This window comes from Hippoglossus hippoglossus, chromosome 20 (assembly GCF_009819705.1).
Source record: "Hippoglossus hippoglossus isolate fHipHip1 chromosome 20, fHipHip1.pri, whole genome shotgun sequence".
NCBI lineage: Eukaryota > Metazoa > Chordata > Actinopteri > Pleuronectiformes > Pleuronectidae > Hippoglossus > Hippoglossus hippoglossus.
In genome coordinates this window covers 13,921,406-13,932,891 of record NC_047170.1, presented here as the reverse complement: position 1 = coordinate 13,932,891, position 11,486 = coordinate 13,921,406, and the positions used below count along the sequence as shown (strand labels likewise).

Sequence of the window (11,486 nt, the reverse complement as noted above, 5' to 3'; positions counted from 1 at the left end):
TTGTGCCGCGTAATTCTAATCACCCAGCTAATCCACGTTTAAAATGTTTAACTCGGGGCTAGAGCCAGGATTCTAAAAATACTAAAATCCTTAATACACTTCCTGCCTCAGAGATCTGACACACAAACTATTATTTTAAAACAGATTTTGTAACTTTTTTTTTACTTTTAAGAATAAGAGTCCTGATTTTTTGTAACAGTATATTATTACAGATAATCTAATCAGCTGAGTCCAGTTGTTTTTGTCATAGAGTCATTATAAATTACATAAAATCAATAATAACAAAACATTCCTAAAAGTAAAAAACGTACTGATTTTCTGGAAACTGTTTTTTAACTGAATTTAGTGGCAGTGACATGATGAATCTGTGTTGTTTATATCTTATTATTTATTTATAAGAGGAACTACTTTTTCTCCGAAGTCAAAGTTGGGACCTGCAGCCGTGAGTGTAACCTAGCGACTCGTTGCCTAGCAACAAACTTGGGGAGCTGAGAGAGGAAACGTAACTTTTATCCGAGTTGTTTAATTCATCGTTTACAGATCAATTAACATCAAACTATACAGATCACCTTCTACAGCTGCTTCCAGGATAAACGACCAGTTCATGGAAGGTAAACACAAACTAAGCTAACTAAGCTAATCCCGTTAATAACGTTGTAAATCTTCATCTTTAAGGAACCAACATAAACGTGAAAATCAGGCTAAATATGTAAAGAGAAGTGAGTGATGTTTGTCTGTTCTGTGGTTGTTTTATAATGCGAAATTAAATCAATGTGAAACTAACCATTGTTTTGCATATGTTGAGATTTCTTTTCTTATAATTAGTCGATTAGTCGTTATTTTCTGAAGTCAGGGTGTTTTAAGACATTGTGTTTGGTCTAAAATCTAAAGATATCCAGTTTACATTCATGGAGGAAACAGAAAACCAGCAGAAATGCAACCTTGCCTATCGTTTTCTGTCATTTATCTATGTGATTAAATGGCAAATTAATCTTGCTGTGCTAAATGCTAAGACCATGTTGTTTTCCTCATGTTAAATTATCTCTGAACACACAACTTGTTTTCAAGATACTTTATTGTTTGAGCTACAGTTCAGATTTTAAAGTAGCTCATAGAATGGATAAAATGGAATAAGATCAAATTGGCCTTTAAAACTAAACAGACAGATTGGTGCAGTTAAGTATTTCTCTAGCTTAACAAAGTAGAAACTCCTATTTGATGCTTATTGGTATAGACAGGATGTTTCCACTGGATAATAATCTGAGGAATCATGTTTTATATTACAGCTGATTCTTAATAAAGTGGTAATTGCAGGTGCTGAGATCATTGGGATTTTGTTTGAATAAATTTAAAGACAATTTTAAAGCAGGCAAAAAAAATAACAATAAAACACCATCATGCATTCATGTAATTTCAGCAGCAAAAGGAGAAATTACATGTCCAAAAGTCCTGTGTAGAAACTGGTGGAGATTGTCGCTCCAGGAGAGAGGAGCAGTACAACAACAACAACAACAACAACAACAACTCTTCCCCTGTCCCACCCTGAGGCTGCTGTCTCCAGAGAGTGAGACATCATGACACTTGGAAAGCAGAGTTTATTCAAGCAGAATGTGAAGCAAGCTACTGGCGAGGTAGTCTGTGTCTGTGACAGGTGGCTGATCTGCTGTGTAGACTTTTAGATGCTTTGTACACCGTGTTGATTTTCTGTCTCTTTAGGTAACACTGCACTAAGTGAAAGCAGCACATGTTTACTCCGACAACATTTCTCCTGTGACATCCCACACTTCATGATGCATTCAGAGGCTTCTGCAGCATCCATTAGCCTCCATCCAGACAACACAGCCTCCCTTTATAAACCTGACAGCCACAAGCAGACCTCCTCTGTACGCTGCCGTTTCACGGGCCTCACAGAAAGAGCGGACATGACACCAAAGTGTGGACACACTGAGGATAAAGAAAACTTCATCAAAAGAAAGTAAGAATTATTTATATTGTATAATAAAAAAATAATCCAGACACAATGACCTAATGAGTTATGGACAATACTCATGTGAACAGGACGACTCGCACAGGGGACAACGTGGAGGAGGAATCAACAGCAGTTGCCAGCAATCAATTATTGACTGAAGGCATGTGGAGACAGAAGGTACGTGTGTGTGTGTGTGTGTGTGTGTGTGTGTGTGTTGGAGCAGAGACGATGTCGATAGCGCACTGAAGAAGTGTCTCAACAATTTATTCTTGTTCCAGGAGCACGAGAACTTATTGACCTCAAACATGGACCTAACTGCTCTCCTGCAAGGCAGAGTGAAGTGCAGCAAGGGGAAGCCTCCCAGTACCAAGCAAACCAGGAAAGAAGCTTTTGATCGCTACATGAATATAATATACGGCCTTCCTCCCAATTCTGAGGTTTATTCATCTCCTGAACTCACTTATTTTACCTGCTCAGTACTTTTCTGGAGTATGCTGACGCCAATAAGAAATAACAGTAACTTAAAGATGTTACAGGACACTCATTTCACATCATAAGCAACAAAATTGTTTTTCAAAACCTCAGCATATTTCTTTAAGGTGATCTGCAAAACATATTTGTGTAATATGAATGTTTTGTTCATTTTTACTTTATACAGAGAACTCCTGTATATCATTAATGGTTCTGTGCTGTTTTCAGTTTGATTTTGAAGACACCCTTGATCCAGATACATTTTCATTTCATCCTGAGCCAAATAACAACACGTCCTGTGACCCTCCTGCCCGACAAGAAGACGTCCACCCTGAATCTAGATTGATCATTCCTGTGACTGTGGAGGAGAACAAGGTATAAACTGTCATGCACTGCTGCTCACTGTAGTTTATTTGATATGAAGGAGTTAGGATTTTACAGAATCTACAGTTATTATTTGCTTCCCCTCGTATATGTACATTCTTGTGTTATCCATAGTCAGGGAGCAATCTTTTGGTCTCCCTATGCAGGTACAGCAGAAAAAGCCTCCAGCCCAAAGCTTTAAACCAAGGACCCTAATGAAATTCAAGCCACTGCCTGAACGAGTCGTACCCAAGAAAGAAGAGGTAAAACCACTGCACAGGCGACAGAAGAACGCATGACTCAAGAAGCATCACTCTCATTTCTGTGTAACTTTTCCCTGCAGCCTCCAGAGATAATTTCTCCAACAGAACGACCCAAACCCCAGACTCCTCCTCCACCTTCTCCTCGTCCAAGGACCCCTCGTCCCCTAACCCCTCGTCTCCTAACCCCTCGTCCAAGGGCCCCAACACCGCTCCCGCCTCGAGAACCCACTCCGGAGGTGCCGACGTTCCTCAAGCAGTTTGCAGATACTAGCTGGTTCAGAGACGTATTCCCTGATAAAATGGTACAATGAGTATTACAGGGATATCTGTGATGCACAATGTTGATTTGGTCCAAGTTCCTGTCTTGATTGATTGAGTGTATGTCTGTGTGCAGAGTATCCCAAGCACCCTGTCTCCAGAGGACTTCTCCTTGCAACTGCTGGGCTCCCTGACCACCTGCAGCACTCCATCCAAAATGAAGATTGTTGTAGCACTGCAGAGCCTCCACAGCCAGGGCCTCCTGCAGAACACCGACAAGCTTTACCAAGGCCTCGTGGACTTACTGCCTGCATTTGCCAAACCACATATGGTACCGCATGTCCAGGATCTACACCATCACTGCTTTTAAGGAGGTTGTGACCAAATCTTTTGTCCATTTCAGTCACCCTTGGAACGGACTGTGCTGGAGGAAGTGTTGAATCTGTTGGTGCATCTGAAACCTGCCACTTGTGACCTTGTGAAAAAGCTTCTCACTCTTCTGGCCTTTAAAAGACTGGTTCTAGGGTGAGTCCAGGGATATTTAAATAATCAGTCTGTCATTTAAACTTTCTGCAATTATTTATTATGGGAAATTTGTAGTCCAGACATCTGTATCCCCTTAAATGTCAGCTGGACTGAAGAGATGAAAAATAAATAACAGAAAAAGTAACATAATATAATATAATAATATAAATGTAAAAGCAGAAAAACACAAAAATCTACAGGGTCTCAATAATTCAATTCCTGTATTTGTATCCAGATGGATAAAACATAAACTAAGCCTTTTTTCAGAGGGTTAGGTCATTTAGGGTTGAGCCTGACATTCTGCTGTATCCTCTTGTTGTATCAATAGGGAAACAGTGGTGCGCGTGCTGACGGCATTAGGCGTAGACGAGGCTGAGCAGTGGCTGTGGCCTGAGTTGGAGAGCTGGGACTTGGAGCTGCGGGACCAGTCAAACGTCTGGAAAAGCCTCCATGACAGAGCCGACTGGTGGCTGCAGTCATGGACCTCCAAATTCAAAGTAATAAAGACATGTTTTATACAGTTCCCCTGATCATTATCACCATCCATTAGAGTATTTTTGAGCGTGAAAGAAAGGAAAGAACAGGTGTTTGAAAACTGAGAAGCTCTCTCTCGGTGAAGCGGCTCTCCACTTGCTTCCTGTCCTTTACCGTGACCTCAACCCCTCTAAATAGGAATGCATGAGAGCTCGTCTCCGTGTTGTTGACTTGCACGCTACTTTAAGTGATTAACTGCTTTCCCGCTCTCTTTCCACGCCGCAAGGAACACGACAGGTATCTAAACTTCAAGGGTTCGGCAAAGCAGCAGCCGTCATCCTTCAGCGTGGTGGATGTGCTGAACTATTTCTGCTCCATCCAAAAAGAGGAGGAGTACAGAAAGGCTCTATGCGTTGCACCTGCTGGCCACAACAACACTGTACTTCTGCCCTTACATGACTGGTAGGTCACGTGCTGTGTCGTAGTTTCCTGTTTGTTATTTTTCTGCACTTTTCTTTAACTTTTTCCGTGTCTGCTTGTGTAGCGGTTCTTCACCCATCTTTCGTCTGGGAGAGACTTACAGTATGTCCAGGATACGCAGGCCACCAGGTAACATTTCACAGACAACAATAACACAGTACGACGGTTCAAAATGAGTATTTTTAACACCCAATGGATTCTTGTCCCACAGGAGTTCCTCTGCCTCCGCTGCGAAACCGTCCCTTCCTCACGCACTTTCCCCATTTCATCTCTTTGCCGTTCTCTCGAGTCACTCTGCGCCCCTTTCACGTCTACTCAGACGCGGACTGGCTGAAGGCCTCCCCTCACCGCTACTTCATTCAACAGCAGTCCTTCATGGAGTACTACAGATGATGCTTCATGGTCTGGAACATCCCCATTAACTCATCACACATTATAGCAAATATTATTTTGAAATGTGTCGTTCATTTTTCAATATTTAACTGACTCTTGAAAGTTTGCTTTGACTGATTTATTCAGTAACTAACAGCATGTAAATCCATTCATGTGGTACAAGGTCAATTTGATACATTCACTCCCTGATAGAAGTGACGCTGTTTGACTCAATATACAAGTGAAACTATTACAAAAAGCACCGAACGTTTTTAAACAGATATTGAAGAAATTGTAGCACGGAATATATCGAACAGCACAAAATGAAAGAGTACACGACTTAGTGAATAAAGCAGATAAAAATAATAAAATGTAAAATAATCCCAAATATCTTGTAGTTACATTAATTTACCATTTAAAGAAAATTATTTATACACACAATAATGTTGGCCACTTATGTAAAAGGCACAAGGGCAGATAACCTTTGACCAGGCAGGCAAGTTAAACTTATCATCCAAAATGATCACGGTAACCTGATCATAAATTAATTATTAGTTTTTTTTTTACACAACTGCGTTGACTCATGTGAAATGTTCTGTTAGCATCTCCATCTTCAAATCTGTCCGGTCCTCAATCCAAGAGGAAACAAACTTCAACTCTGCCACCAGGCCAATATTTACATTTTAAATATTGTTGTCGTCTATGGATCCATGTGATGATCACGACGCGAACAAGAACAAACCTGTTGATTTGGAGATTATTGGGCCTTGGAAAAATCATTGTTACCTTATGTAAATTGCTCATGTATGTTGGTGAGTGAGCATCCCCTGACTTCTGCTCTAGTCCACCAAGTCTTTATCATAATTGAGCAGGTCACAGGTCAGAGAGAGGTCAGTGCGTCCACTGTCTTTGACCACCCTATTGAGATGGCTGCTGGTCATACTGATGTCTGTCGTTTCATCCAGTGGCCAGTCTAAGAGCTGAGCACTGGAGGGCAGGTCGGGGAGGCCCGGCTGGTAGTCCTCCAGGGGGTTTGGGTACAGTAGCTGACGGAGGGACGGCATTCGCACAGCCATCCTCACCAGGTCCGTGAGACCAGATACGGAGAGCGGGTTCAGGGCCAAAGCTAAGCTCTTGAGGGCCCTGCAGCCTCCCAGTGAGGGCAGTAGGAGCCCCAGCAGGCCGTCAGTCAGGCCACAGCCGCTTAAAGAAAGGTGCTGCAGGCTGCCGGAGGTCTGAGAGAGGAGGCGGCGGATAGAGGGCAGGGTGGTCTCATCCAGACGGTTCTCACTCAGATCCAGCTGCTGCAGTGTGGCGGCATGGTGGCTGCAGGACAGATAGGCCAGGTCAGATGGGGTCAGGCTCAAATAGGGAAGCTCCAGGATCGTCAGAGGCTGAGGCAGCGAGCTGTAACGAAAGAAAAAATATTTAGTATAGTAGTACAGGGGGAGAGATTATGGGGAAAGTGAAAAAAAAAAACCAATTTGGTTTTTGACTAGGAAAACATATACATTGTAACCCACACAGCTTTAGAAAAGGTATTTTTTATTTCAAGGACTAGAATATAAATATGAAATATGTTTAGTTTTTGTTGTTATCATTGGTTATTTTCTTGATTCACTGATTAACTGTTTAGACTGTAAAATGTCAGAAATCGCTTGTGTTGTTTGGACCAACAGTCCAAATGTTCAGTTTACTGTCACATAGGACGAATAAAAGTTGCGAATGCTCACCTGCGATATCTTGGCTTTTCTGTTCCAGAATAACATCAGTGACTAATCACTGACCCATTAATTACTCATTGTGTTATAGCTTCAGCTCCATTTTGAGATAATTATGTTGCATTTTAATTTCCTGTATCTAAGGCTGAACAGAAGATACTGTATAATAACATTAGTCTAAGAATCTGTCAAATCTTATCAGACACTATAATCTGATATGTCTATAAAACTTTGACAATGTGACATTAGGTTGGGCCAAGATGTAGATACAAAGGTAATAGAGCAGTGTTCATGTTAAACAGAATTCAATTCCAAACCTGAGCAACACACGAAGTTGTCCTGGCAGGCGCAGTGCTGTGAGGCTGAGGCGCCGCAGCTCTTGCAGTTGTGCCAAACCCCGCGACAAGTCCCTCAGGGCCTCGTCTTGGCCAGGGTGGTCCCGACGAAAGTCCAAGTTGCAGTAGTGCAGCCGAAGGGAGTGCAGCGCTGGGAAGGTGGAGAGCAGAGGCAGCAGCTCAGCCAAACCAGCCACGCCGAGGCTGCTGTAGCGAACATCCACGCCCAGGAGACCCTGGTGAGGCAGGAGGTCGAGCAGAGTCCTGATACTTGACACAGTGATTTCCTCCACGCGAAGGTAGCGGCACTGGAGCTTCAGGGGTCCTGATGAGTTGAGGGCCCCGCGAACACGCTCCCACGATCGTGCATTGACAAAGAGATCAGCTCTCACATGCACCAACACGTTACTTCCCAGTTCTTTTTCCTCATTTTCCTTTCTGCTGTCTCCTAACCCTGCCAATGGGCCGTCTCTTTGCCTCTCTAGCTCCATCCTCCTCCTGACTCCCTTAATCTCCTCATCACCTACACTTCCCGACAATGTCATCCTCTCTGTGTCACTGCTTTCCTCATCTCCATCAGGTTCTTGCTCCTTCTTATACTGTCCCCTCTCTCTTTTTATATCCTCTTCTCTCTCCAGGGCTGAGAACCGTTTTCTCTCCCGTTCTCCTTCTCTCCTCTTTTGCTTCCGCGCTCCAGCTCTGGCCTGAACGACCATGGTGCAGAGAGCCACAGTCAGGGACCAGCCCCCCATCGGGTCTCCCATCCCTCCTTCATCTCCTTGGAGCCCACAGAGGTCCAGTATCTGCATAGCACATCTAGGAAGCAGGAAGAAGACTGATGTATTATTGATTAATCCAGAGACAATATTGATAAGTACTGAAGTCTTAGAGGAGCTAAATCAGTGCATGCATTTAAAAAGCATTTTAAAAAAAAAGTAAAATGAGTCAATATCAATCATAAACATGATAATTCTCACATCATTGCTTCCTACAAGTTTAAAGACATTTGTTTTGCTCCTGAAAGTCAAGAAATCAGAAACTCAGCGAAACAACAAATCTGAGGTTGAACATTCAAAATAACTGGACATGTTACACCTTTGACAATGCTTCAATCAAACATTACATCTCTTTAACTTTTGTTATATTGCAATTGAAGAAAATTATTATTATTATCGTATTATCTCCCAGCTCTACTTTCTCTGCAACTCTAAAAGAACACCATATATTTTTCACTGAGCAATCGTTGGGCTGAGGTGGATGTTCCTCATGACGCCCGGCTTCCTTGGCCAGAACAGCTGCTGTAACAAATACACCAAACCCTGTTTATAATTCCTCATATTTTTAGAGTTTACTCACTGGATTTTGGAGATAAATGCAGATTTCCTAATGACTTCTAAATGTTTTTTAACTGATCTACAGAACAGCAATACTCTTAAAACTGTCTGTGCCGTATTCTGGCAGAAATTGTACCCACTCGCCTAAAGTTACACAGAGAGAAAACAGGTGTTCAGGGTGAGAAGTGGGAGTGAAAGCTGCCTCATTCTCTCCATCTCAATTCAGTGAACCATGGAAATAGTTTGGTAGCTGGTATTGTAAGGTTAAACTAAAGTTGCATAGAAATCAAACTTATTTCTAATCGTCATAGATAATGCATTTAATGTAAATCTTCTTGTTTCCATTGTTGGGAACTGTGCCATGAAAATAAGCTGCTTCGAAACCCTGTGGAGAGTGGAACCCACCTTCGGTCCGAGAGTCCTCTGACAACCGCGAGCAGCAGCGCCTGGATGCAGAGTCGGTTGGGGCCGGCCTGCCCTTGTCTCCTGCGCCCGCCGACCCGCAGGCTCCTCTCGGGCCACCTCTGCACCAGCTCCCCCACGGCCAGCGGTCTGCAGCTGGAGAAGGCGGCCTCCAGCAGCGGCGCGAACAGCTCGCTGGGCACCCACCGCAACCAGCCGGGCGACGAGCTGTGGTCGCTCACCACCTCCCGGGCACAGAGGCGCACCAGGGTGAGAACCATGTCGGCAGCAGCGGAGCGGGACGAGCTTTCACAAACACGAAGAACCCAGAACACCGCAGAGACTCATCCCCTGAGGATGAAGCGACTCGCTGCCACTAGCCTCCGCGCTAAGATTAGCTTTATGACAGCAATTCGACGCGGTCTCGTGAAGTCCCCCAAAAAAGATTTAATAAGATCACCCGATAGCTTCTGAAACTAAAAACTGTAATAAACTGTGCAGCGACGTCTGGAAAGTGTTTACGAGTGAAATATGCGGCGTTAGCACTTCCTGTTAGCTAACGAGACAAAATAGAAGTGAGGTAGCTGCAGCTGGAGCGACTGTGTTTACAGTCTGGACTGACGCACGCCTATGACGCAGCACGTAACGGTGAAACGTCATGACGCGGAGGCTCGTGGAGTTTGAACCACGAGTTGCTGTTTGTGCACTTTTTTATTTATATTTCTGCTTTTTAATCTTAATTTCGTGCAGAATTTTGCATATCTTTGTAAATCAATACTCAATATATATGGTTTGATTATATTAAACACCAGGCTCTATATCTGTGTCTGGAGATGATACTGGGGAATGTTTTGGACTCATGTAATGTAATGTATGCTTTACTGGGACCATCAATCAGTGCTGCCAAGTTTAGCCCCTGACCTTTTCCCCTCATGTGTGCTTCAGAGTTCCTGCTCGATCAGCAGAAAATCAGACGCTGTATTGACATCTGTATTACCTCCTCCTGAACATCTGGTTTGGGGGAACGACCTCACATCTGATTGACCAGCTTTTATAATCCATATTCATCTGAAGTGTATTACTCTAAAGCATTGCCTCATATAATTAAATCATATATGTGAGTTTAAACAATGTTATATTTTGTTGTTGCACACACATACGTTACATTTTCCACACCTGTTAAACATTTATTTAAAAGTGCTTTATTAAAAAGAAGATATTCTGGTCATCTAAAAAAAATATGACATTAATCAACATTATCATTTTGAAGCCCGCAAATTGTTCACGCACTGAGGGAGGGGCCCTTTCCTGTGTCACATACATCCGCATTGGATCAAACAAACTTGATGATCCTTACTTGTGGCCCAATCATCCGTGTGAGGAATGTACCTTAAACATGACTTATACCAATAATACTCTCTAGTGAGATTGTCTAATGGTGAACCACTAGATGGAGATAAAGGATCATGCAGTCAGAATAAGTATCTGAGCATGAACATTCCCCATCCATCCTTGTATTATAATTTTTTTTTAAACTAACAGACAGCATAGAGCTTTGTCATTACATAATAGGAGTTAGGTTTTACAGTTCTCTGTTGTTTTTATGGGCGGCTGTGGCTCAGGGGTTAGAGCGGTTGTCCTCTAACAGGAAGGTTCAATCCCAGTCTTCCACTTGTACTGTAAAGTGCTTTGAGTCTTCACCAGGACTAGAAAAGTGCTATATAAATACAGACCATTAAAAAATGTTCTGGTCCAGATGTTGAAACTCATGTTATAAAAGAATGTCTTTCGTCTTAAAAGTTTCTACCTTCATCTGGTTTGACGTTATGTAAATCATTTGCAATTTGTCTGTTTATTACAGCATCCCTCATGTCTTCGGCTGTAGCTGATATTAATACACTTATGTTATTCATTTATTTTACGCACCTGTTCGTTGGCAACAAACTGTGACATGGTCATATTTCATCCTTGATCGCAGTCGAAATGAGAAGAGCTGTTGTTTGAGACTGTGGAATATGATTATGACGATGGTGATAAATAATATGGTAATAAGTGGATTCGTATCACAGGAGGAACTCAGGCTTTAAATTTATGTCTCGGCTATAATTGATACTTTGTTTGTATCAGTTTTTCTAAAGGTGAAGGACACACACACACACACATACACACACACACACACACTATAATTTACTGCTGCAGTCCTTTCAGGTGACCTACAGGGATCAAACAGGAACAGAGAATCCTCCTGTTTTAATTATGTCAGGGTTTAAATCACTGGTCGAACTGAAAATTAATTCATGTGTATGCTAACAATGTATAGATGGATTTCTATGTGATTAATGGATTGTTGTGTGTTGTTGTCGGATGTTTCTTCTGCACAGTGCAATCGCTCACATCTATCTATCATTGAGTTTAGCAATTTATGTATAGTCTTGTTTGTGAGTCACTGTCCAAACACCGAGAATTAAACCTAAGGAGATATTTTTGATCCATTATCGTAGGCAGTGTTTTCCTTATAG

General features: G+C 42.4%; 2 protein-coding genes and 1 long non-coding RNA gene across 6 annotated transcripts; 1 reads left to right on the top strand and 2 right to left on the bottom strand.

Moving 5' to 3' along the window:
- Positions 1-437: 437 nt before the first annotated feature.
- On the bottom strand, positions 438-1,788 carry LOC117754045. Its single transcript, XR_004612349.1, has 3 exons — positions 1,759-1,788; positions 1,517-1,524; positions 438-627 (listed from the first exon to the last, which is right to left on the bottom strand). It is a non-coding gene; the product is annotated as an uncharacterized LOC117754045 (long non-coding RNA).
- wdr97 (WD repeat domain 97) lies at positions 1,518-5,538 on the top strand. Of its 3 annotated transcripts, none has more exons than XM_034572680.1 (13): positions 1,518-1,626; positions 1,717-1,975; positions 2,059-2,146; positions 2,248-2,406; positions 2,669-2,815; positions 2,980-3,066; positions 3,147-3,368; positions 3,461-3,655; positions 3,728-3,849; positions 4,178-4,346; positions 4,610-4,785; positions 4,868-4,932; positions 5,015-5,538. In XM_034572680.1, the coding sequence occupies exons 1-13, from the start codon at positions 1,575-1,577 to the stop codon at positions 5,194-5,196; spliced, it is 1,923 nt and encodes a 640-aa protein (XP_034428571.1). In that variant the 5' UTR covers positions 1,518-1,574; the 3' UTR covers positions 5,197-5,538. The 3 variants fall into 3 exon arrangements, with proteins under 3 accessions (XP_034428571.1, XP_034428570.1, XP_034428569.1); XM_034572679.1 differs by having other exon boundaries at positions 2,977-3,066; XM_034572678.1 differs by having other exon boundaries at positions 2,971-3,066.
- si:ch73-174h16.4 (leucine-rich repeat-containing protein 14) lies at positions 5,289-9,630 on the bottom strand. 2 transcript variants are annotated; one of them, XM_034572683.1, is made up of 4 exons: positions 8,971-9,630; positions 7,214-8,047; positions 6,002-6,582; positions 5,289-5,805 (listed from the first exon to the last, which is right to left on the bottom strand). In XM_034572683.1, the coding sequence occupies exons 1-3, from the start codon at positions 9,246-9,248 to the stop codon at positions 6,015-6,017; spliced, it is 1,680 nt and encodes a 559-aa protein (XP_034428574.1). In that variant the 5' UTR covers positions 9,249-9,630; the 3' UTR covers positions 5,289-5,805; positions 6,002-6,014. The 2 variants fall into 2 exon arrangements, with proteins under 2 accessions (XP_034428574.1, XP_034428572.1); XM_034572681.1 differs by having other exon boundaries at positions 5,755-6,582; positions 8,971-9,629.
- Positions 9,631-11,486: the final 1,856 nt, after the last annotated feature.